The sequence below is a fragment of the Schistocerca cancellata genome, chromosome 2 (genome assembly GCF_023864275.1).
Source record: "Schistocerca cancellata isolate TAMUIC-IGC-003103 chromosome 2, iqSchCanc2.1, whole genome shotgun sequence".
Classification (NCBI taxonomy): Eukaryota; Metazoa; Arthropoda; class Insecta; order Orthoptera; family Acrididae; genus Schistocerca; species Schistocerca cancellata.
In genome coordinates this window covers 480,405,231-480,433,000 of record NC_064627.1, presented here as the reverse complement: position 1 = coordinate 480,433,000, position 27,770 = coordinate 480,405,231, and the positions used below count along the sequence as shown (strand labels likewise).

Sequence of the window (27,770 nt, the reverse complement as noted above, 5' to 3'; positions counted from 1 at the left end):
GCATTGAAATTAAACTGGAGCTCCTTTAGGTGGGTCTTGGGCCCCCTCTGTCGTTTAACGATTGTTCACCTCTCCTATCTCCACTTCTCCATCCTCCAAGCTGCTGATTTCCACCCCTTCCTCCATTTCCTTGGTGACTGGGTACATTGCCTCTGCCCATGTCCCGTGTGACCACACTTATAACATTTTATACCCGCTGCAAACACTGTTTGCCTCTCGCACACCCCTGTTGCCACATCTATTTCCTCACGTTGAATTGCTAGCTGAATGACCGAATAGAAATCTTTCAGAGTCCCTTCACGCACTTTCCGTGACATATGCGCTGGTAACCCTCTCAAAAATATATCAAGTGCCCTTTGCTCGGCCTCCTGCAACAGAACACTACTCGCTTCATCGCTATGACCCAACGTGTAAGTACACTCATTAATTTACCTTATCCTGTCCGCAAATATCTCCACCGTCTCACCGCGTCTCTTTGTCATTGTTCTTAACCTCTCCCTAAAGTACCGAGTCCTATTCTGTTTCTTGTACCTTTGTAAAAGCCCTTCCTTTAACTGCTTAAACTGTCCTGCCTTCCTTAAGGCCTCAGAACACCTTACATATGTTTTCGCTTCACCCATTAATCTAATCTTGGCTATATGTAACAACTGCTCATTAGACCAATCATTCATGACTGCTCACATCTCCAAGTCCTCCAAAAATGAACGCACATCCTCAGATGCCTTGTCAGAAAACGTAATAATCAAACTTGCGGCAGCTGGCTCAATCTCCTGCACCCTAGACAACAACGACTGATCAGTTGCGGTTTCCCGCTCACTTCTAGATGTTAATTCAATTCGCAACTGCGTTGTGTGCTGTCAATTGTGCTACTTTTTCCATCAAAATCCGCACCGCTACTGGTTCCGACACACGTTGCGTCCTTGATTCTGCCATTATGTTTCTTTCATTTGCAGTTAGTCCTAAGCAAAACACTTAAGTACAAGAACAATCTGCCTTCTTAGAGCTCTGTATCATCACACTCAGTACCTCATCTTACGTTTTAGGAGGAGATAAATAAAACATCATACTCAAATTAACAACAAAAGTAATTAAACGCCACAAAACAATGTTACTCCTTAAACATACAAACACTTACTCTGACAACAAAAATACTATGCCTACACAAAACATCTGAAATGTGGCTTCTGGCAAGCCATATTCAACAAAAAAAGAAAGAAAACGTCCAGCATTCAAAAAAGGACAATTTTGTCAGCACACACCACATCTTGTGACTGTAGTACAGGCGGTGGGCTCGAACGTCGTATTGGACAGACGATGTCCACTATTCTGACTCCGAATGTAGTGGTATCAGACGCCAAATGCGGCGTATTGACACCAAATGTATCAGGATGACTAAATGTAGCAGGAAGACACCAAATGTAGTGGATGGGTGCCACAATGTGCCGTATTAAAACTCGGCGAGAACTTCCCAAATGATTTATTCGTTTCCAATACAGTTCTTTGTTCACCATGGTCCGCGTCACATGCCCCGCAATGCTGAGGCCGCAGCGACCTGTGCAACGCAACGCTGTGTCGTGCCGGCCTTGTTCGCCAGCTGTACAGTTCCGATTATGTCAGGATGGCTGCACCAGTAGCTGACTCAGCGGCCACCCTTCCCATTTACTCTGCACTGCTCCGCCAGGAGCAGTAGGCTGGCCCCGCTGCTGCTTGTTTCTCGGCTGGCGTAGCTGGGAATGCCGCCGGCAACGACCGCCTGCGATCCAGTGTGTGAATCTGCAGCCCATCGCCTCGGAAGTCTCCGGCATGTGTTGGGAGCCAAGATGACTGCCCCTCGGTAGCGAGCCGAAGTGGCCCGCCCTGGCTGGCTGCGGACACCGTGTTGGCCTCAGAGGGTCGAACCAATGGCTCGCCGTGGACTGGGACGCTGTCGCCCCATACGCTGCTGCGTGTAGCCTGGCGGAGTGACACACCCCACCTACCAGGAGAGCGGCCATACTTGAATGAATCTCGTTAGAAAACAATACCTCGGCTGCATGCCTCTGTTTTGCTAATGCATCGCTCCAAGTCACGTACGCCCCACACCCCGGTTGCGCCAGTGGGCCCCTTCTTCCTGTAACTTGAAAGCATGCAAACCACTGCGTTTACACGTTTCAGCGGTTCGATGGCCCTGTGGCTTCCATTCCACTTCGCAACCGCTGGTCAGCATAACTTACTGCAATACAGCCCGCACCTGGCTGTAACTCATGCTCTGAGTATCGCACAAAACTAACTTTCCCTATTCTAAACGGTGGTGCCGCTACACATCCATGCCTGAGGCAGGATTCGAACCTGCGACCGTAGCAGTCGCGCGGTTCTGGACTGAATCGCATAGAACCGCTCGGCCACCGCGGCCGGCGAAGATACGGTCAAACAGTGCAATTTGTTACATTTGCACTCCGTCTGACGATATGTAAATGATTAGAGCTGCAGCTCTTCGTGACAGGAGAACTGCTGCCAGAAGGAGTGTTATTTGAGTTTAGCGTTGTATCCAGGCCTGGTAGCGCACGTAAGGGGCGTGAACAGAGTCAGACGTTGGTTGACAACTGCGAAGAACGTGGAGGTGCAGCGTGCTCATTTGAGGCAGCGTTAACAGCTCCTGACAGAGTCTGAAAGGGACATCATTGCAGTGCCACGATAGGGAAGAATGGACTACTAATGACTGGCGCAACTGCATTGCGCGGCTCCAATGCGTTCGGCGATGAATCACTGCTCTGCACTTCCGTGGACGAACATTCGAGGAGGTCCCATTCTTGCGATGCTTTGGAAAAGCACAGCGGTGTTACACCTGGTGTCGCGGTGTGGGGAGGCATCGGGTATGACTTCAGGTCGCAGCTGGTATTGATTGAGAGAACTCTGACGACACAATAGTATGTCACACGGACATCCTGCGCCCTCAGGTGTTACCTTCCACGCAATAGTACTGTAGCACAATTTTTTAACTCGACAATGCTCGTCCACACATGTTGTAACACGCCCGGTGGTACAAATGGGGGGGGGGGGGGGTTCCTTACCTGGTAGTCGCTTCTCGTTTTGTGACCGCACGCCCTGTCCTCACCACGTACCTGATAATCCCGCGAGGGTCGTGTAGTTCTGCTCCACACTGCTGCTGGCTTGCCTGAAATTATGTATTTAAATATGCAAGCGGGTTTAGGGGAGCCACTCAACGTTAAGCACAACAGCAATTTATCGTAGATCGCTGGAAGAACGTAAAGTACCTAGCGACTGGAAGAAAGCGCAGGTCGTTCCCATTTTCAAGAAGGGTCATAAATCAGATGCGAATAATTATAGGCCTATTTCGCTTACGTCAATCTGTTGTAGAATAATGGAACATGTTTTGTGTTCTCGTATTATGACGTTCTTAGATAATACAAATCTCCTTCATCATAACCAACATGGATTCCGCAAACAGAGATCATGTGAAACTCAGCTCGCCCTATTTGCCCAAGAAATTCACAGTGCCGTAGACACTGGCGAGCAGATTGATGCCGTATTCCTGGACTTCAGGAAGGCATTTGATACGGTTCCGCACTTACGTTTAGTGAAAAAAATACGAGCTTACGGAATATCGGACCAGGTTTGTGATTGGATTCAGGATTTCCTAGAAGAAAGAACACAACATGTCATTCTTAACGGTTCAAAATCTGCAGATGTAGAGGTAATTTCGGGAGTACCGCAAGGAAGCGTGATAGGACCTTTATTGTTTACAATATACATAAATGACTTAGTTGACAACATCGGTAGCTCCGTGAGGCTATTTGCAGATGACACGGTTGTCTACAAGAAAGTAGCAACATCAGAAGACTCGTACGTACTCCAGGAAGACCTGCAGAGGATTAATGCATGGTGCGACAGCTGGCAGCTTTCCCTAAACGTAGATAAATGTAATATAATGCGCATACATAGGGGCAGAAATCCATTCCAGTACGATTATGCCATAGGTGGTAAATCATTGGAAGCGGTAACGACCGTAAAATACTTAGGAGTTACTATCCGGAGCGATCTGAAGTGGAATGATCACATAAAACAAATAGTGGGAAAAGCAGGCGCCAGGTTGAGATTCATAGGAAGAATTCTAAGAAAATGTGACTCATCGACGAAAGAAGTAGCTTACAAAACGCTTGTTCGTCCGATTCTTGAGTATTGCTCATCAGTATGGGACCCTTACCAGGTTGGATTAATAGAAGAGATAGACATGATCCAGCGAAAAGCAGCGCGATTCGTCATGGGGACATTTAGTCAGCGCGAGAGCGTTACGGAGATGCTGAACAAGCTCCAGTGGCGGACACTTCAAGAAAGGCGTTACGCAATACGGAGAGGTTTATTATCGAAATTACGAGAGAGCACATTCCGGGAAGAGATAGGCAACATATTACTACCGCCCACATATATCTCGCGTAATGATCACAACGAAAAGATCCGAGAAATTAGAGCAAATACGGAGACTTACAAGCAGTCGTTCTTCCCACGCACAATTCGTGAATGGAACAGGGAAGGGGGGATCAGATAGTGGTACAATAAGTACCCTCCGCCACACACCGTAAGGTGGCTCGCGGAGTATAGATGTAGATGTAGATGTAGATGTCCTACGTTTGGTATGAACATCTATATTCTGAGACGATATGAAAATCACAGGTTGCACTGTTTACATTCTAAGTCATAGCTGCTTATCCTAATTAATATTCTTGATGATTATCTGTCCACAATATCACTTGGACGAGCGTATCCTTAAGCAACGCAACACGGGCGATTGATAATGACGCGGAAGCCGAATGATCGAACGAAAGTTCTTACGCTCGTCACGCACCAGCCCTCCTTGTCACTAGTAATGATATAACACTGCTCATAAAGTTAAATTACAGTTCACAGTTCACAGTCGGACGAGCGTGAGCGTAACCGTCGCGGCGCGGCTGGTTGTTGATGATGCGGAAACGCGATGACCGAACGCACGTTGTCACACTCGCTGCAAGACACTGGCACTTGACTGTACTCTTTTATGATAACTAATTTTTACTGATTCACATTAGTTCATTCTGAGAGCCCGGACACGGCGCGGATGATTGATGCTGTGCGACACGCAACGGGAGGATACACAAATACGTTATCGGCTGCACTGCTCATTTTGTCATTACGCACTTTCCTATGAATCAAATCCATATTTCATCACCTTACTGTAATAGTTCTTGTAGTAACACTTGAACTTTCATAATAACTATGCTTCTCACATGCAGAGCTACCCACAACACAACATAACAGTTCCGTGTCCCGTGCTCGACTCTGCAGACGCGCTGCCCGCAAAGATTCTCCGAAACTAAGCCAGCGATATGACAATACGCTTACAGTGTCATTTGTCTCTTTGAACTGTCTGTGTGTTGTTGAGGTACTAGCATGGCCAGAGAGATCCCAAAATCTGTCCCCGATAGAACATGTGAGATACCGGCTCGCAGGTCAACATTGTCCTAGTGCCAGTAACCTCCATATTAAGAAGACGTTACAACAGTTGTGGGCCAACTTTCCTCAGGAAAGGATAGAAAGGCTTTATGGCACCTTCCCCAATCGAATCTTCTGCATACATCGAGGCAAGAGAGAGGTGCAGTGTCATGCTGACTATTAGTCTCATACTCCCACATGTTTTGTAAACTTCTCTAGCGTTTGTAATCACTAAAATAACATCACATACTCTGTCACATACCCTCATTCCCATGCTCCTGCCACTCTGGCTACTTCACTTTTTTGTTAGGTAATGTAAATGGTTTCAACACGTAGATTAGGCTGCTTAATGCATTGTTCTCTTATTAGGGAGGAGCCGATTTCAAATCCCCGTCGGGCTGCCCCGATCAGGATGCTCCACGGTTTCTCTCAATTATAGCAAATGCATATCAAATAACAATGCTGTCGACTGTGTGCTAAACCACTAAACCACTCCTTGTTCTTTCGATCCTGTACCACGACCTGTTATTTTGAAATCACTGTTATCTTTCCAATTTTACAGATATCAGAACCCTCTGAGAGTTTCAAAGTCCGTTTTGTTAGCTTTATCTTGAAATCTGAAACTGAGTTTGATAACTCATTTGTCAACAAGTCTGCACAATATAGAGTATAAAACGGAGCGATGCATCTGAAACCCGCAGGTGCGGGCCCAAGACCACAATGAACGTGTTGGCAATATTGCTTTTTGCCGTGGCCGTTGCCGTTCAGGTAAAATATGGTGCAGTCACGGTAGCACATATACTATAAGTGCAGCAAACACGATGAGTCATTAAATGGCGATTTTGAACATTGTGTAGATTATTCTGAGGCTACTGCCAATGCATTCACTACGTTTAACCAATCTTACCACCAAACTTGCATCAGAGCTTATGTAGACTGATTCAAACAATTAGACAATAGAACATTACACTGTAGTCGAAAAGCCAGTTGTGTACTGATCAGCTGTGCTGAAATACGTCGATTTGACTATGGTTAAGGTTATACCTGATATATTTTTTATAACAGGGTTTGATTTATACTCCCAAGTTATTTAGTAGCTACCCTAATTGATAATCTCATAAACAACGTAACTTCGCAATAAGATTCGTGGAATTTTAAATGAACTACATTGAGGTTCATTGGTTAATATCACATAAATCATACTTACGTGATAATCATAATAATAAGAATCTGTCAAAAATATGCAAAATACGCAGTTCCATAAAAATACAGAGTTCAAAGATACACAGTGCATCAAATGATATAAATTTCTCAAATGCTAGTGTGCTTGCTAGGAAACATCTATGACTATAGAATTTTGTTCATCTAAGCCGGAACTACAAATTCTGATGTATACTTTACAAATTTAATCTAAGAGTCTTAAGTAAGAGAAAATGTTGCTTAGCTACGGAAGTATTGTCCTTTTTCTAGTTAGGTCACATATAATGCAATTTTTTTATCTTTTTTCTGCAACTTCCTGAAGTAATTCACATTCTAAATATTAAAATACCACATCATATGAACAGAGCAGACTTTGTTGTGTACAAAGTCCAGAATCAATATCTATGATAAAGAATGGAAAAATGCGTGAATCTACAGCGACAATGTAATATGTAATTATCGCCATTCAACGAGTATTTCTGAACGTGGTACAATTTTTAACATGTTCAATAATTTCCGAAAATTTAATTATTATTATTATTTTAATTTTTCAAACTTCTCCAATAAATTTCACTGTTTCTTAGCAGTAAATTGTGTGAATACACTATGTATTCTATCGTAAATAATTTGATAGAACGTAGTGAATAACTTTAGTAGCACATCAGTTCTAAGGGAACTGAATGAAAGCTTACAGACTTTACATGCACACTAACAACATTTGTAATGTACACCATTTCATATGTTGTCATAATTTTCACAACATAACACCTGATTAACGAATGCTTTGTTTCTATTGAATATTTTTAAGCATATGTCCTAACTAATCATATTTCATCCTTCATGCAGGCAAAGGTGCAATCCCTGCTCTCCCATTTTATAATTGAGTAATTCTGTTTAATTACATTTCATGACCGCCATCAATCAAGAGCATGAAGGAAATGTTCTGAGCATTGCAGGCCCTTTGCCCCATAGTGAGACAAAGTTTCGACTGGATATCCACAATCACTGCGATTCCACACTTGTTAATACGTTTTGTACATTAAATCTGCTGTTATTACTTCATGACAGCTTCAGTACAGTATTAATTTCAGTTACTTTAGGTTCCCTCATGTTTGTGCGGAGCTTCACATCCTTTGAAGATTTATCTGGTCATACAAAGGGAAGAACCAATCGTATCAATTTTAATCATTTTGTGTGGACAATTTACTCCTGCTGTTTTGACTTGATAAATTCTGGTTGTTTATGGACATGTACAGTGGTAATGCATGTAAATCGCAACAAATTGTAAAATAATTTGTCACCACAGACGCGATATTCTAGTTCAGTATTAATACATGAAAGAATTTGCTGCCTTAGTTGATTACTTGAAAACTAGCTGTTTCCTCTGGCTGTGCTTGCATATCAGTAGTTTTGTTACGATGAGTGATGGTGAGTAAGCTACTGTACATGCAATAACCTGAGCTGCCCTCACGTGTCTGCTTTTTGGGTAAGTTTAGCTCAGGATGTGTGCCATACACGCCGTCCCTAACCCCCTCCCTCCATCACATCCCCTACTCCAGTTCACAACAAGGCTGTACGCACACAGCGCTGTTGCTGAGTGGTGCAAGCGTGTTCCATCCGTTATTTCATGATTTAGGTGCAGACATTTTTTTATTTTCTTAAATATCCTATGTTCTTCCTCGGAATTAAAGCTATCTCTATATCACATTTTATGGTTCAGCAGTTTAGTCGTGAAACCATAACTCAGATACTTTCGCGGATATTATATTACAGCATGGATTAAAGACATTGAGGATTGTATAAGCATTGTCTACGTTACATTGAATCGTATTTCGTAAAACATATCAACCAATAAAAGCATTTTCTCAAGTACGATTAAGTTCATGAGTCAAAGAATAAACAGCTTTTTCAAAGTGCAAATATTTTCTCCTAATTCGCTTAATATTCTTCAAATCAATAAATTTCTTAAATCACACACTTTTTTATAGTATCCTGCGTTCTTCCATAGCGTTCAAGCTATCTCTATACCGAATATCATCAAAATCGATTCAGCGCTTTAGTCGTGGAAAAGTAACAGACAAACACCCTTTCGCATTTACAGCACCTTAAATAACGATATTTTTTCTTGATCCGATTTGAAAGAACATAGCCTGTATGTAGCCGCAGTCTACGCTCAAGCTACCTGTGAAAACCCCACTAAAATTCGTCTTTAAAATAGAGAGACAGCCACAACGGTTTTACAGCATCATTATTAGTATAGTTACAGATAGTAAATTACGATATTTTTTTCTTGATCCGATTTGAGAAAACATAGCCTGTATGTTGCCCCAGTCTACGCTCAAGTTACTTGTGAAAACCCCACTAAAATTCGTCTTTAAAATAGAGAGACAGCCACAACGATTTTACAGCATCATTATTAGTATAGATACATATATAGAAGATGACGTATTTTTGACGTACGGTTCAACAAAAATGTATAACATTCCTTTGTTGACAGGCGCTGCCCCAGTATGCGACGCTACAGCGCAATCTTACACCAATGGTGAAGACAAAGCCACTTGTGCGTAAGTATTTCTATAATGTACGAGTACCAGAGAAAAATTATGATTCACAGCAGTATTTAATTTACTCTTACTTAATCCTCGAATCCGTGACATTTTATAACTGGTTGCTTACTTATTGGCGACCTTTAAATCGGCTTATCATAGAATACGCATTTCTCGTAGCATCAGAGTCATACGTCGCAAATTTGTGCCATTGCTTATCGCCATAGTTCTGTCTATCACTATTTAGCTCTTGTACATCTTTATGTTCTGAAATGATACGATGTTCTAAATCATATTTGTTGAAAGTAACATAAATTTTAAAATTAACTGCACATACACTAGTTCAGTACATAAAATCTCCTTTAAGTCTTTTCCGCCTATACATCTGAGCTGGGAAACACAGTGTGTCAAACGTCTGTGGCACATGTGTAGCATCCTGGTGCCTATAGTATTATAAGTAAAAGCTGGGGGCTCTAACCTCACAACAACAGTCATATGGTATGATAACGGGCCCTTGATTGGAACAAACGTACAATAGTGAACACAATGTGGAGCACGGATTTTCTGCGACATATGTAAGAAGCAACTGACCAAAAGCAAACTCTGGACAACACTAACAACATGATAATATAAGAAGTGAAGGGGAAAGGATAAGTGGTACTATTGTTTTACTACGTACTTGACGCTGCGGTATGACGTAGTAAGCGAGTTCGCTTATTGAGAACGGAAAAACAATCATCTCCTTCAGGAACTACATCGTCTGATCCCTCCGAGACGATTGATCTCTTGTCCACCATCAAGCGAAAACTCTGTGCTTATTTGGCTGTTAGGTTAAATGTTTCTATTAGTTACCGATTAATACAGGTGCCATCTTCGTCCACTCGGAATGCGCCCTTCTTACATAACATACTGATAGCCATGTATGAAGGCAAATGCAGTGTTTCTTGACTTCAGAAATGCTTCCTGCTCATTACTACACAAACAGTTACTAACGAAATTGCTATTGTATAGGATATAAAGTGAAACTCGTATCTTGTTTGAGAATTTGCTGGTCTAAGGCGCGGCAGTCATGGACTGTGCGGCTGGTCACGGCGGAGGTGCGAGTCCTCCCTCGGGTATGGGTGTGTGTGTTTGTCCTTAGGATAATTTAGGTTAAGTAGTGTGTAAGCGTAGGGACTGATGACCTTAGCAGTTAAGTCCCATAAGATTTCACACACATTTGAACATTTTTTGAGAATTTGTTAGTATGGAGGGCACATCATGTTACCTTAACAGGACAGTCATCTACAGACGTAGAACTCCAAGCATGCCGCAGGGAAGTGCGTGGAAACCATTACTGTTAATATTGTTATATTAATTACCTGGCAGTCAAATTTAAGAGTTATCTCAGATTTATGTAGATGATATACTTACCTTCAATGAAGTACAGTGTGGAAAATGCCGCACAAAATCATGTCAGATATTAATAAGACCTCAAAGCTGTGCTAAAATCGGAACCTTAAATGTTCAGAACGTTGAAATTGGGAATTTCAAAAAATGGGAACAGGTAGTATAAATATAGGGTGCGGCAAAAAGACCTCCTGTTTTTGCAGAGGCCAATGTGTGAGTTGTCATGGGGTTACTGATGTGGACGAGGTATCGATCAGTAGCGTACATGCCATTTTCAGCAGGCGCCTTCTCTCTTCTTGAGTAGAAATCGCCTGCCCCCTACGTCACCTCATTTATTACCTTCTGATTCTTTTTTTCATTTGTGGACACTTGGAGGCTGAAGTGCACAAACATATACCCACAACTCTGCAAGCACGGAAGGAGGCAATCACCCAGGAAGTGGCTGCCATTACACCGGCAATGACACGAAAATGGACAGCTCCTTAAAGCTTCCTTAATGTGTCAGCAATGGAAGACTACACGTACTAACTTAAAATGGCATAGTATTTGTTGTTCACAAATAAAACTCCGTATCTTTCTATCTTTGTTTGTATCCACATTTGAAATACGGGAGGACTTTTTATCAGATCCTGTGCAATATCAGTGACTCATGATCGGAACCAATAAACTCATACAAATATATGGGCGTAACAGTTTGCGAGTTGTTAAAAAAAATCATCGTACAGGCTCAGTTGTAAGTAAAACAGGTGTTAGACTTCAGTTCATTGATAGAATATAGGGAAACTTCAGTTAGCCTACGAAGTATATTACTTTTTTATTCGTGTATATAAAAAAATAAAAAAGTAATATACTTCGTAGACTAACTGCAGTTTTCTTATATTCTATCAATGAACTCAAGTCTAACACCTGTTTTACTTACAACTGAGCCTATACGATGATTTTTTTTAACAACTGAACATCCTGCAATATCACTGAAGTGTGTCGGACCAATATCACATAGCACTGAGAAGGGGTGTCTGCCACTTGGAATGCACTGCGGGTCGTATATCCACAAAGAAAAAGGAAGTTGTATAAAACTGGAACTAAGTATTCGCCTCAAGATATGTAAGGCAGTTCAAGTAATTTCAATAACTGCTTAAATTAAATGACATATAAGAAAGAAAAACAACCAAAACTCTTAAAGGATGGTCCTTCATTTGTTGAATATCTCGCAACAGATGAGTTACTGGCAGTTTTTGATTTTTACCACTAGGACAGCTCAGGGGTAAGGAAATTGTGTACTTCAGGCAGCCCCTGTCGCGGAATTATATACCTTTGACCTACGGTAGTGAATCGCCACACTGCCAAATCTCTAGGACCAGAGTTCCAGGAAACCCATAGCAGTCCCTAACAATTCTGCATCCACGTGCGTCAGCCATTAGAGTGGAGCACGGACGAGCTAGCTCCATGGTCAGCAGCCCCCCCAGAGATTAACCAGTGGAACTGAACGGATCCGCCAGCCCACCCCCCACAGCCTGCTCTTGGTGGGAGACTCACACTGTTCTACAGGCTATCATTCATTCTACCGGTTCTGCCATAGATGCCACGTTGTTACTACATATCGACGGTTTCTGGTCGTCTTCTGAGCAGGAATTAATTATTGTGTCGATGAATCAGCACTTGCACGTACACTTGGACATTCTCTTAATGTGTCTCTACAGTGAGGTGACTCATTCGGTACGTCCGAATATCGAGTTGCCCAGCGTAGTGAAGCAACAAGTCGTTGTAAGTCCAATGAAGAAATATTGAGCTATACTGCCTCCATACCCGTTCATAATTGCGAAAGTATTGGCGGTGCAGGGTTTTATCCACTTACTGACCTCTCGGTTAACCATAAATATTGTATGGGGTTCACGTCAGGTTTTCTAAGTGGCCAAATCATCCGCCTGAGTTGTCCAGAATGTTCTTCACACCAGTCGCGAACAACTGTGGCCCGGTGACATGGGGCATTGTCGTCCATGAAAATTCCCTCGTTCTTTGGGACCATTGAGCAGTGTACATTTTGTGTGAGTTTTGGAAGTTTTATCTGAATATATAGATACAACCAGGACAAAAACTTGTCATATTCCCAAATCCCACCTGAAGTGTTTAATTAAACTGCCAATCAATGACCAGTTTCCGCCTGTTTCAGCTGGACACCCAAAGGCTGAAAAGGCTGCTGGCCGCATTGTAAATGGCGCCCCAGCCTATCTCGGCCAGTTCCCACACCAGGCGTCCTTGATCGTGGACTACGGCGCCATGTGTGGCGGGTCGCTGATCTCCACCTCTGTCGTCCTAACAGCAGGGCACTGCGCCTCCGGGTGAGTAAAATCAATGTACCAACGCCAAGATCCATAAGGTGGTCTCATGCTTATACGAAAAAAGATTACGTTCATCTGCTGTTGTAAGACTTGACGTCGAATTGCACTGACGAAATCTTCCTGTGTTGTTACCTTAAAACAATACTGCCTTGAAGCATCGTTTCGACAAGCTTCCTATTTACCAACTTCAGGAGAGGGACTGGTATCCTGTATGAAGTCATCTTAAATATACTATGAATTGCACTCTTCTTGTCTTGAGGGACCGGCAGTTGCCCTCATCTGACACAGCGCAACACGATCTACCGTATTAGCCTACTTATCATTTATCCGTCTTCTGCGTTCTATCTTCTCTCTCTCTTCTATCTACCCACATACAAAATGAAGTGCTTAGTTGCTGTTCTATCAGGATCTACTGTAGGGGGGAGGGGGATATTGATATGGTTTTCACTGATAGATAGACTGACGTATGAGGAAGGAATGAGTATATAATTTTTAAATACTTCATTCAACTACGACGAAATTAATTCCACCGCTGCTGTGAAAAGCATGTTGAATGTCATTGACATCTGGTGGTGAATGGAAGAACTCTTTGGAAGCAAAGTTCTGCAAAGTGCGAAGCACTCCACTCAAACAGAGTGCATGTGTTCTGCTTTCTTTGATGTACCACCATGCGGAAAGATTGGCGCAGAATGCTTAGTGTGGATGTGCATTCACGCATCAAGTGAAAAAAAAAGTGATGTAAGTCTCTGACGATCTCTCTCTCTCTCTCTCTCTCTCTCTCTCTCTCTCTCTCTCACACTCACACACACACACACACACACACAAATACACACACACACAGACGGTATGTTAGCTACATTTTGTGGACAGCAATACCTGGTATGTAATCTAAAGTGCACCAACTGAAAAGTTCATAAACATTGATGGCGTCTTATAGAAGGAAACAGACATGGGCATGATCTTCCTGATTCGTTAAACATAGTGGACCGAATAGGATTCAGAAAACCTTGCAGATCATTATAGAATATTTCTATAGATGGTCGGGGACGCATTTCGTAAAAATGAGAGCAGTTCGAACTGCCAGTTTGTGCTTACCTCAGATAGGCAATCGCAATTCGCGCTATATAGTTCACTGCAGATTCTTTGAAGAATGAACAGTGAGTTATTTGACTTCAATCACCATAAACATAGGCAATAACGAAAACATAATCACTTAACCATCAAGCTACGATGTGAGACTATAAGATGCGGGCGAATCGAATAATTTTACTGAGTAGTTTCCCTGAAATAGTCTGAGAACAATTGCATAGCAAAAAAAAACCGAGAATCCTAAAACTCTGGTTTTTAATTTTTTATGCTAAATGTAAAACTTTTCCAAAAAACTACTTCAGCCACAAATGCAGCTTTGGTTCGTTTACTTAGATTGTTTCAGTGGAGCTGTAAATGAGCTTTCAGCCGTCACGGGCTACATATGTACTTTGGGCAAGCTCCCTTTTATTTTACTTCATTTGTCGCCTTAAGACATGATCCGCACAGCCACATCCAATCACAAACACTCTCTCTCTCACACACACACACACAAAAATGGTTCAAATGGCTCTCAGCACTATGGGACTTAACATCTGTGGTCATCAGTCCCCTAGAACTTAGAACTATTTAAACCTAACTAACCTAAGGACATCACCCACATCCATGCCCGAAGCAGGATTCGAGCCTGCGACCGTAGCAGTCGCGCGGTTCCGGACTGAGCGCCTAGAACCGCTAGACCACCGCGGCCGGCCGCACACACACACACACACACACACACACACACACAGATAGATCCTATTAGCACTGGTTATTAACATTTCAAACAAACCATGATGTTCTCCCTTCATTACCATGAGAAATCACTCCAAACGCCATTAACGACGGGACAGACAACATTCAGGTCTCCTGAGAACTTCCCTGGCGTGCACTGCTTAAATGGTCAAAGTTGTTCTCTGATTTTTATTCATAGTAATGCGCGGTGGCGGCATTACCGCTAACCCCGACAACTCGTCCGTCGTAAACAACCGTATGAAGCCGGAATGTGTCGCTAGTTCACTTATAAAAACAAATCGTTTCCGACACCGTATAAGAACGTGCGAGAAACTGTAGCACATTCCTAGAACTCTCCACTGAAATCAACACATTACTGTTCTGAACAAGCTTCTGGCAGATGTTTTACTCCACTGCTGAAGTCGAGGAATGTTGTGCGCTACACACATCCCTGAACGAGAAAGTACCTCATACGGAGACAGTGGACAGCAATTTGGTGTATTCTTGAACTAAATCGTTCCTTGACAGTCCCATCACACATTTACTGTCTCACCAAAGCTTGTGTTCAGACTCTGACGACATCGCCATAGACGAGATGTCTAGTCTATCTATTTCGTATTTATTTCTATGTATCTCGCTCTTTGGGCGGAGGTGGAACTTGGGGTAACGTATATAACGTTTATTTCCAAATTATCACACCACAGAGTAATTCTGGAGCTGTAGGACTTTGCCAAATTAAAGCTTCGTGCTGCCCATCCTGATGTACAGGTCGAGTATCTGAGAGAAACAGCCTGTCTGTTGAACTACCGAACTATAACTCCTGCTCGATACCTCCGGAAAAAAGCCTATCTAGAGGGGAAAATGAGCCGTGTTTTTCCGAATAATAGCAGAATTAAAAATACGGTACCGTCCATTAAAGCCGACTAGGCGTTTGCAGTGTTAGTTGTAGATAGACCAAACACTCTGCATTATCATGCGGCACTGGGTGCAGCGTAAAAAAACAGTTCCTTTAAATGAAATTTGCAGAACAGAGAAACAATGACGGACACACCTTACGACAACTTCGAACAGGTCATAGTGCTGTACAGTGCAAAACGGATCTGAGAGTCTGTGATCAAAGAGGCGGTGGAAGTAACGACAGCTAATCACGAATTTAGTATTGGAGGGCAGCGTAGAGGGTAAAAATCATAGCGGCAGACCATGACATGGATACACTAAGCAGATTCAGAAGGATGTAGGTTGCAGTAGGTACTGGGAGATGAAGAAGCTTTCACAGGATAGTGTAGCATGGAGAGCTGCATCAAACCAGTCTCAGGACTGAAGACAACAACAACAACAATGCTCTTGTCAAGCGAGACAACAGTTTTCATCCAGGTTTCCCACAGTCATTCGGCAAGAACTGCCTCGACAGAGCGGCACTGGCAGCAGGCTTCTTGGACTACCAGCCCATAGCTCTACGTCCAGTCCCCTACTATCTCATACTCAAGAACCTGTCGGAAGTTTCGTTATTTGCTATCCTTCCCGGTGTTGCTATTCTAGTTGCCACTATTTAGAATTGGATACATAGCATTTCAGTGGCGTTGGATTACGACTGGGGGTTGCACATTCGTGAGTGCAGCTTAACAAATATACATAACATTTCTTGCAATAGGTCAATAACAGTTAAACAGAACTTAGTTTTTACCCCAATTTAGTTCCACAAGCAGAGCTCAAACAAGAAATTAACAATTAAATGATTTCGACACAATCAAACATAAATAAATCTGGGAGACACAATAATAATTACAATACATGGCACTATAGATTTATAGTTTCTGTACTTAACCACAGGACACTAAGAGAACTTACAGACTTAATTAAGGCTGCCCACCTAGCACACAGTTCAACCTTGGTTCACCAATTCCTTTTACCATCATCGAATAATAGCATCGCTCCTATTCAAGTGTCGAACAATGCTTCGATTACTCCAACCGTCTTCTTTGAGCCCATCTACGCGCCCTTTCTCAAATGCTGACATGTGGATATGTTGTTCTCGTGTCATTTACGGTCCAATTGAGTACACGGAATGAAATTCACAAAGACTTTATGTCCTGGTATCGAAATGTCTCATGTTTACTACCCTTGCCTGTAAGATGAAATTGCGCTTCAGCGTCATACATCATCCAAAGTTCCCAATTTTAGAGATCCACTGATCGTGTTTTCCTGTCGGTGGCGATAATTCACCTCCGTCAGTTCTTACAGTGATTTTAACTACCTTGGACCTGTCCTCCATTATTTCCGTTTACTTACATGTTCAGTGCTATTTACATCGCGCGTTTTGTGTTTTCCTCCACGCTTGCCTATACGCAGTGTTCAGACTCTGTTCACCCGATAGATCAGCTCACATGTCGAATTTTCATTCCTTCTTCTGGGGATTCAGGTCATGGGCTTTCTAGTCGGCTAGTGTAGATTGCAACAATTTGTGCCGAGTGTGGCGGTTTTGCGGAGCTGTCACCCCTGTGCAGATGCAAAAGTGGCGAGGTAGGATATTGTTATGCGTGTGACGCTTTTCCTTTTCTTTCTTTTGTAGTTTTAATTGGTGGCCACCACGGAGACGGCATTTTTGCAGTGCTAGTAGGAGCAGTTGCGCCTCCATGAACAGCAGAAAAAGCTGCAGCACGAGCTGTATCGGAAGTTCCATGCGGCTTTTCGCGGATGATGCTGTAGAATACAGAGAAGTTGCAGCATTAGAAAATTGTAGCGAAATGCAGGAAGATCTGCAGCGGATAGGCACTTGGTGCAGGGAGTGGAAACTGACCCTTAACATAGACAAATGTAATGTATTGCGAATACATAGAAAGAAGGATTCTTTATTGTATGATTATATGATAGCGGAACAAACACTGGTAGCAGTTACTTCTGTAAAATATCTGGGAGTATGCGTGCGGAACGATTTGAAGTGGAATGATCATAAAAAATTAATTGTTGGTCAGGCGGGTACCAGGTTGAGATTCATTGGGAGAGTCCTTAGAAAATGTAGTCCATCAACAAAGGAGGTGGCTTACAAAACACTCGTTCGACCTATACTTGAGTATTGCTCATCAGTGTAGGATTCGTACCAGATTGGGTTGATGGAGGAGATAGAGAAGATCCAAAGAAGAGCGGCGCGCTGGTCACAGGGTTATTTGATAACCGTGATAGCATTACGGAGATGTTTAACAAACTCAAGCGGCAGACTCTGCAAGAGAGGCGCTCTGCATCGCAGTGTGTAACTTGTTCGCCAGGTTTCGAGAGGGTGCGTTTCTGGATGAGGTATCGAATATATTGCTTCCACCTACTTCTACCTCCCGAGGAGAATGTAAAATAAGAGAGATTAGAGCGCGCACGGAGGCTTTCAGACAGTCGTTCTTCCCGGGAACCATACGCGACTGGAACAGGAGAGGGAGGTAATGACAGTGGCACGTAAAGTGCCCTCCGCCACACACCGTTGGCTGGCTTGCGGAGTATAAATGTAGATGTAGATGAATGTAGATGTAGAGCAGATGCAGAAACTGCTCAAAACAGAATGAGGAGTAACTCTGCTCTGAAGGCGGGCCAAGTGCCTAGAGAGAAGCCTCCCCTACACCCGTGCCCCCCCCCCCCCCCCCACACCCTCCACAGAGCCATCAACAGCTCTTGCTTCGCATAAATGGGTTTACGTGTCAGCAGGGCGACGGTGTCAGTCATGGCATATTTCTACCCGTAGACTAAATTGATACAGTGTGCATCCTTTCACCCACAGAATAGGGTAGTGTGTTGTTGATCCCGCGACTTCCACTTCGGACTACATGGAATTGGAACCAGCTCCTTCCTTTTCCCGCTCGCCCGTGGACTTTTGCTCATCCCCACTGATGCAGACGGACCATCCGTTACTCCAGCCTGCACCTTCCCCCGCCGCTCCGTGGCCTTTTCAGGGGTGACAGAATTAGCATTCGCGCCTGTGCACATCGATGTGGACGCAGATATGGCGTAGGTTTCACTGCAGAATAGTGCACCACGCTGCCACTGAAGGCGCGCTCAAAGCATTTTATAGGGAGAGTCACTGAGCCTGGAGTTTACCTGTCGGCAGCGATAGACGGGTGCTGCGTTTTTAAGCTGATTTCCACTTCCTTGGCTGGGGCGTTCACCTTGCACCTTGCTTTGTTTCTGGTGCTTGGTTGTTCAGTTCCTCGCGCTGGTCACGTTTTGTGTTTTTCTCTATGCTTATCTCTACGCATTGTTCAGACTCTTTGCATCCCCGATAGATCGACTCGAATCTCGAGTTTCCTTTCCCTCTTCCGAGGTTCAGCACCCCAGATATGTAGTCGAGCCTCCACCAGCTAGCACAGTTTACATTTGTGCCGACAGTGACGGTTCGCTGCGTTTTTACGCCCTGTGCAGATACAAAATACACGATCCACAGACAAGTTGAGCACACGACTTCCCTCCATGAGGTAACAAACATCTTCGGCGACAGGACGAGGATCTGGCCACAAAAGTAAAACAGACATAAAGTTGCCAAAGTTTGAGTACAGCAGAGCCTATAATAGTATAGATTAACGCTGTCTAAAAGAAGAAGAAGGAAGAAAATTCTCCTGAATGCTATTAAGTCAGCATATTCTTACTTCGTCACGCTAACCTGTGCTGTAACCTTCTTTTGCTGCGACAGGTTTAGCACGTGGGAGGTGAGGCTTGGACTCACCAGTCTCAGCATTATTGAGCCTAGCCGCGTGACCATCTACACCACGTCGGCGTCGGTGCACCCTGAATACGACGTCGCCGTCCTCTTCCTGGGTACCAACGTCGCGCTAAACAGTAAGTCCAACACATATGTGGATACATTATCATATAGACAAATAGTTTCCAACACTATCTAAAAATTTACCACTGTATACACTGTATAAACAGAATAATCGTGGCGGACTGGAATTCGACATTAGGAAAAGGAAGACAAGGAAAAATAGTAGGTGAATATGGACTGGGGGTAAGGAATAAAACAGCAAGCCACCTGGTAGAATTTTGCGCAGAGCATAACCGAATCATTGCTAACACTTGGTTTAATAATCATGAAAGAAGGCTGTATACGTGGAAGAGACCTGTAGACAACAGAAGGTTTCAGATAGAATATATAATGGTTAGTCAGAGATTTAGCAAGCAGGTTTTAAATTGTAAGACATTCCCAGGGACAGATGTGCATTCTGACCATAATTTATTGGTCATCAACTGTTGATTAAAAATGAAGAAACTGCAAAAAGGTAGGAATTCAAGGAGATCGGACCTAGATAAACTGAAAGAAGCAGAGGTTGTATGAAGTTTCAGAGGAAGCATGAGGGAATGATCGACAAGAACAGGTGAAAGGAATACAGTAAAAGAAGAATGGGTAGCTCTGAGAGATTAAATATTGAAGGCAGCAGAGGATCAAGTAGGTAAAAAGACGAGAGCTAGTAGAAAACCTTCGGTAACAGAAGAGATATTAAATTTTACTGACGAAAGGAGAAAATATAAAAATTCAGTAAATGAACAGGCGAAAAGAAACACAAACGCCTCAAAAATGAGTTCGACATAATGTGCAAAATGGATATGCAGCAATGCTTAGAGGACAAATTTAAGAATGTGGGAGCATATATCATAGGGATAAGGTAGATACATCATACAAGAAAATTAAAGAGACCTTTGGAGGAAAGAGAACCACCTATATGAATATCTAGAGATCAGGTGGAAAACAAGTCATAAGTAAAGATGGTAAAGCAGAAAGATGGAAGGTGTATGTAGAAGGTCTACACGATGGAGACATAAGGGGAGCCAGAACGTTGAAAATGACAAAATTGACGTTTTTTGGTTTTTTCATTATAAAATTATTTGGAGTTTTCTGAATAAAACAAATCAAATTTCACCCTTTTAAGTGAATTCTAAGCGTGTTTTTTATCGCTGCAAAGTTGACGCGCTGCGTAAACGGTTATAGCAACTTGGTGTGCCACCTCTGACAGCACCGCTCGTTGGCTGCAAGCAGGGTACCTTTGCGGAATTGGACAGTGTTCTGTTTTCCAACGTTGTATGGCTTTATCTCTGTGACAAGTGACTATTCATATAGCTAAACATAAACGCTATACCGTGTGCGTTAACTTGTGGAGTTTGCTTCGTGTTGTTTAGCTGTTCAATTTTGCGTATTTGACGACTTTTGCTCGTACCTGTTTTACGTATTTGGTTTGTGGATATGAATATGTCCCGTTTCAGCAATCGAGTGTTTAAGAAAAGGCACAATGAGTGGAAGAAGAAATATTTTGTTGTTTCGAAGGGAGATGCTCCTCAGACTGCTTCACCGACTACTCCAAATGAATGTGATATAACTTCTTCCAGCAAGAAACTTTGTGACAGCAAAGAAAAATTTGAAAAATATGAAAGTGACAGTAATTATGTGAATGAAATAATTTACAATTTCTTGCTCTGTAATTTTTTTAAACATAACGTATTATGCTAAGTTTGCAAAGAAAGAGGACTGGAATTGAGATTAACTTCACACGTTGGTTTTGCATGTAAAATGTTACTGAAGTGTAACAAATGTGCTGCAGAAGTTTCGTTTTCTAATTCTAACAGTATTCCTCAGAGTGGTAATAGTGGAAAGAAGGTGTATGATATAAATGTTAAGCTAGTGCATGGCTTGCGTTGCATTGGCAGGGGCAGTGCTGCAGATACAATGTTATGTGGAATTATGGACTTGCCAAAATCACCAACCAAGTTTCGATTTTATAATGAATTAATGGAATCTTCTGCTGAAAATATTGCTCAAGCAACAATGAAGAAAGTAGTTGAAGAAGCTGTGACAGGTAACGGTAATTACAGAGATTTAACTGTTGCTTTAGATCGGTCATGGCAATGTAAAAGTCATAAATTTCTAAATGGAGTTGTGACAGCTACCAGTGGAGACAGTTGCAAAGTAATTGATGTTGCTGTTCTCTCAAAATATTGTAGATGTAAGGGCAATACCAAGGCCGAACAGAGTGAAAGTTGTGAAGCAAATTTTCGCGGCACAAGTGGTGCAATGGAAGTAGAGGGAGTGAAAGCAATTTTTTCCACATCACAGGAGTGGTATAATGTATGATACACTAACTATCTAGGAGATGGTGATTCTAAGGGATATAAAGCTGTAGAGGAACTCAAACATTATGGCAATGAAATTCACATTAAAAAACAGGAGTGCACTGGAAATGTGCAGAAGCGCATGCGGGTTCGCTTGTGCTAACTAAAGCAGACATTAGGATCCCAAAACCACAGCGATAGTAAGACCCTTGGAGGAAGAGGAAGATTGACAGATGAAGCAATTAATAGATTGCAGAGGTAGTATGAGTGTGCTATTAGGCAATATACAAGAAGCGTTGAGCATATGAGGAGAACAGTATGGGCATTATTTTTTCATACTGCATCAACAAATGAGCACCCACAACATGCACTGTGCCCCACAGGTGATGACTCATGGTGTAAGTACCAATCAGGAAAGGAATATGCCAATAAAAACAGTTTGACAAATGCTGTAATTGATGTAATTAAGACGATATTCAGTAATTTATCACAGCCAAGTTTATTGGAAAAGTGTTTCCAAGGGAAAACACAAAATCCAAATGAAAGTGTAAGTAATTTAATTTCTATTAGGACTCCTAAAAAAGTGTTTGTAAAGATAAAAACATTGTCTTTTGGAATGTATGATGCAGTGACAACATACAATGAATGAAACATTGTCAAGTGTGATGTGCTGAAACGTTAAGATTACCAACCAGGGCACAACACGATTTACACAATGCGGCTAATTGGTGAAGAAAGACTAAGAGGTGCAGGCAGAAGAGACAAAAGCCTACAACATGAAGCAAAAGGGAAGAAAAGAACAGTGAAAGGAAATTAACACTGGAAAAAGACGAGGATACTGATAATCCATCATATGGGCCAGGAATGTATTAAAAAAACTTTGGAAGCCATTTCCTGTAACATTAAAATTTTCATCTTTGAGGAACATTTTATCAAAAACTGCAAACAGTGTATCAACGAAATTTATAACAATATTGTTAGCTTCCTTTCCATCATTTTTATATCAAATTGTAAAAAAATATTGTATAATTCAAGAGTTACAGAAGAAAAAGTGCAACATTTTAGAGAAAAAAATAAGCATCTGCTTAAAAAATTGTAAAACAAAAACCAATAAATATTTCTTAACATGGCATTATAAATTTGTAGAGAAATAGTCACTGAACATGTAGTACAAATTTCATAGCAATATGTTTAATGGTTTTAGAAAAAATGCTCCTTCTATTTGCTAAATTTAACATGGAGGAGATGCATCATACCAGCTCCATTTAAGTGATGGCAATATTATAGAAACAGAAGAGGACGTAGATAACAATGAAATGGGAGATATGATACCGTGTGAAGAATTTGATAGAGCACTGAAAGACCTGAGTCGAAACAAAGCCACAGGAGCAGACAACATTCCGTTAGAACTACTGATAGCCTCGGGAGAGCAAGCCATAGCAAAACACTTCCATTTGGCGAGCAAGATGTATGAGACAGGCAAAATACCATCATCCACCAAGAAAAATATAATAATTCCAATTCCAAAGAAAAGAGGTGCTGACGGGTGTGAAATTACCGAACTATTAGTTTAATAAGTCATGGTTGCAAAATACTAACACGAATTCTGTACAGAACAATGGTAAAATTGGTAGATGGGAAAATCAGTTTGGATTCTGTAGAAATGCTGGAACATGTGAGGCAATACTTACCCTACCACTTATCTTAGAAGATAGATTAAGGAAAGGTAAACCTACGTTTCTAGCATTTGTAGACTTATGGAAGGTTTTTGACAATGTTGCCTGAAATGCTCTCTTCCAAATTCTAAGTCGAGGGGCACAAAAGGGAAGCAGTGGCTGAGAAGGGAGTGAGACAGGGTTGTAGCCTATACCCGATGTTACTCAATCTGTATACTTGCAACCTCCCTGTCATTTATCGACCTTAATGACAGTGAAAAATTAAACCGTGTGTACCTAATGGAAATTTGGGAATAGCACTCGTCACCAAAGTTAATGGGAATGAAATTGGTGGAAATTAATTTTGGAAAAGGGTACAGTTAATAATGAAAGTAAATATGTGGTCCTTACGTTAACAATTAACTGGCGTTAATGAGATATTTGAGATTTGGGGAAAATTACTGTCGCCAGTCCTATGGTCAACTACTATAAGAACTGAAAAAGAAAGGTTAAGGCACGAATAACAAGTACTAAAAGCGTGGCAACTAAAGGTTGACACGTGTTGTGTGAAAACTTAATGTTTGTCAGAAGTAATAAATTTCGCTACACACTGACTTAATTTAGCGAAAGAATTAATAAAACCAGAAAATTGAAAGTTAATTTAGTGTCTGAAATTAATAGTGAACTTTTTTTATGAAGCACTACGAAATTAAATAAAATAAGGTTAGTCTTGGGCTATCTCAACAATCATCTCAAAAGCATCTTGAATCTACACAATTTAGAAATAAGAGATTTAACTTTGAACTTGAATTAAATGATTTTGAAAAATTAACAATAATAAAATTTAGTTGTACCAAGCTGAGCTGCAGTCACAGGTAAGCTAAAACATAGTAAAACAATTCGCACTCTTCATTTGTGCTTGTGTAATCTAAATATAGTTCTGTTTGGTTATTGTAGCCAGCTATTAATACCTTAACTGAACTTTGAAATTAAAGCAGTGAAATGGAATGATATTACTTTAATGCTGGCGTTTGAATTTCAACGACACTCGGGTTCATTTCGGAAAAGGAAGGGACCCTGCTTGGTAATGCAATTGGGACAGTGAGCAACAAAGGTTCATGCTAAGTTCCTGTATTTTAGTGATGCAAATGGAACAGTTTGAAAAGCTGAGGTCTGCCATACAGTTCTAAAACTTCACGTGCTTTCAGTCTTCCTTGTTGGTTGATTGAAGGTTTGAAGTCATCAATCGAGGAGGTGGGACGATCACTTATCGTCGGCCGTCACTGTTGCACAAGCTGGATGTTGGCGCGCCTTCTTCTTGACACGGTAACCAGGCGAAACGGGCTCTTGATGTGTGCCAGCTAATGTTTCCCGTCCGTGACACTGTGCCAGAAACTATCATAGCAAGTCAAGCGCAATTACATGCCGCCAAACCCCGAAAGCGCGGTAACTCGCTGGAGCGTCACTCAACACACCTGCTCCACCGCCCTACTCCAGCCAGACTCCCTCTGCCCGCGCTCCACGCGCCAGAGATAACACTCCCCAAGTTCCTAAACATTTTGGTTTTCCACCCGACCTATCGATGTAATCATTCAATAGCATAGTTTTCCCTAGGCAAGACCCAGCGTAAAAATACAAATTATATTTACAAAACAAAACAATTATACATCGACATATATATATATATATACACATTGTAAAACAATTACAATATGTAAAGATGCAGAAACGTCAAATCTTCAGGTAACAAAATAAGGAAAAAATTTATAGTACAATAGATGCAAATAGGAGGATATGCATTTCTGGCGTTACATACTGAGCAAGCAGTAAAGGAAACAAAGTGGGAATTAAAATCCAGGCAGAATAAATAAAAACTTTGAGATTCGCTGATGATACTGTAATTCTGTCAGAGACAGCAAAGGACCTGGAAGAGCAGTTGAACGAAATGGACAGTGTCTTGAAAGTAGGATACAAGATGATGAACAAAACCAAAACGAGGATAATGGAAAGTAGTCGAATTAAATCAGGTGATTCTTAGGGAATTAGATTAAGAAATGAGACACATTTAAAATAGTAGATGAGTTTTGCTATTTCGGCAGCAAAACAATTGATGATGGTCGAAGTAGAGAGGATACAAAACGTAGACTGGCGATGGCAAGTTAAGCGTTTCTAAAGAAGAGAAATTTGTAAACATCGAGTACAGATTTAAGTGTGAGGAGGTCTTTTGTGCATGTATTTGTATGGAGTACATCCATGTATGGAAGTGAAAGATGGACGATAAAAATAGTGACTGCCACTCAAATTCACGAATCATGTCTGTTCCTCCCCTGTTTCTCGATAATACAAAACGAGCTGCCCTTCTTTGAGGTTTTTCGATGTCATCCGTCAGTCCCACCTGATGCGGATCCCACACCGTACAGCATACTCCAGAATAAGACGAACAGGCATGGTGTAAACTGTCTCTTTAGTAGACCTGTTGCACCTTCTACGTGTTCTGCCATTGAATTGCAGTCTTTGGTTTTTACTCTACCCACAACATTATCTATGTGATCGTTCCAATTTAGGTTATTTGTAATTGTAATCCCTAAGAATTTAATTGAATTTACAGCCTTCAGATTTGTGTGGCTTATCGCGTAATCGAAATTTAGCTGATTTCTTTTAGTACTCTTCGCACCATAAATATATCTTACCTAAATCGTTTTTTTCATCTGAAGACTTCACACGACGGTAAATGACAGCAACATGTGTAAACAATATAAGACAGCTACTCTGATTGTTTCCTATGTCGTTAACATAGATCAGGAACAACAGAGCGCCTATAACACTTCCGTGATGAAAGCCGGATATTAATTCTCTTTTACTTGATGACTTTCCGTCTAATACTACGAACTGTAACCTTCCTGACAGGAAACCACGAATCCAGTAGCACAAGCGGCATTATTCCATAGGCACGCAGTGTGGTTAGAAGACGCTTGTGAGGAACGGTGTTGGAAGCCTTATGGAAATCTAAAAATATAGAATCAATTTGACATCCCCTATCGATAGCACTCATTACTTCATGAGTATGAAGAGCTAGTTGTGCTTCACAAGAACGATATTTTCTGAATCCGTGCTTTGTGTCAATAAATCGTTTTCTTCGAGATACTTCATAACGTTCGAACACAGTATATGTTCTAAAATCCTACTGCGAATCGACGTAAGTGATATGGTCCTACCGGCCGGTGTGGCCGTGCGGTTAAAGGCGCTTCAGTCTGGAACCGCGTGACCGCTACGATCGTAGGTTCGAATCCTGCCTCGGGCATGGATGTGTGTGATGTCCTTAGGTTAGTTAGGTTTAATTAGTTCTAAGTTCTAGGCGACTGATGACCTCAGAAGTTAAGTCGCATAGTGCTCAGAGCCATTTGAACCATTTGATATGGTCCTGTAATTCAGTGGATTGTTCCTACTTCCCTTTTTTCGTGTTGGTGTGACTTGAGAAATAATCCAGTCTTTAGATACGGATTTTTCTGTGAACCAGCGGTTGTATAATTTCTAAATATGGAGCTATTGCATCAGCATACTCTGAAAGGAACCTGACTGGTATACAATTTGGACCGGAGGCCTTGCCTTTATTAAGTGATTTAAGCTGTTTTTTCTACACCGAGGATATCTACTTCTATGTTTCTCATCTTGGCAGCTGTTCTTGATTGTAATCTTTGGACTGAGGACCACAAAAGCGACAAAAAATATTACATTCGAAAACTTTTACGCATTCCAGTCAAAAAATGTCCGGTTACTGATCTGAAGAAGCTATTGGCGGTTCTTTTACATCACTAATGGAATCAAGTAATGTAGATTAGTGCACACATCTTTCAGCGAGGAAGTTTCTCATATGGAGGCAATGGACGAGCAAGTTCCTCCTATGGAAGCAATGGTCTGGGTTTCGAGAGGAGCGAGGATCTAACCCTAACCCTTAAATCATTAAACGCTAACTTGGGACTGTTATGAATCACTGACAAAGCCATTGCAGGTTTTCTGACATATCGGAGCTTGTGTTCCAACTAACGTCATCATACGAGGAGGGATTTTAGGGGGGTGGGGGGTTTCGAGGGTTGGGGGGGGGGGTTTGAATAATGAATCTTCGCAAATAAACACATCAGGACGTAACTTCACATCCTGGACTGCATGACATTGCCAAAATAACGCCTTATGCGCTAACTGTATGTCATTGGAAAAGAGGATATATGGGGTGTTAAAAATATTTTGTGAGGTGGTATATGAACGAAAACAAGACAAATGTCCACTAAATACAGGCTCCAAAA

General features: G+C 41.8%; 1 protein-coding gene across 1 annotated transcript in view; it reads left to right on the top strand.

The window, feature by feature from the left end:
* Window positions 1–6,159: 6,159 nt before the first annotated feature.
* LOC126162006 (brachyurin-like) overlaps window positions 6,160–27,770 on the top strand; it is a 56,595-nt gene continuing 34,984 nt past the window's right edge. The window contains exons 1-4 of the mRNA XM_049918228.1: window positions 6,160–6,234; window positions 9,164–9,230; window positions 12,772–12,940; window positions 19,407–19,552. Of these exons, the coding sequence (XP_049774185.1) occupies window positions 6,187–6,234; window positions 9,164–9,230; window positions 12,772–12,940; window positions 19,407–19,552 (430 nt within the window). The 5' untranslated portion in view covers window positions 6,160–6,186. The remainder of the gene's footprint in view (window positions 6,235–9,163; window positions 9,231–12,771; window positions 12,941–19,406; window positions 19,553–27,770) is intronic.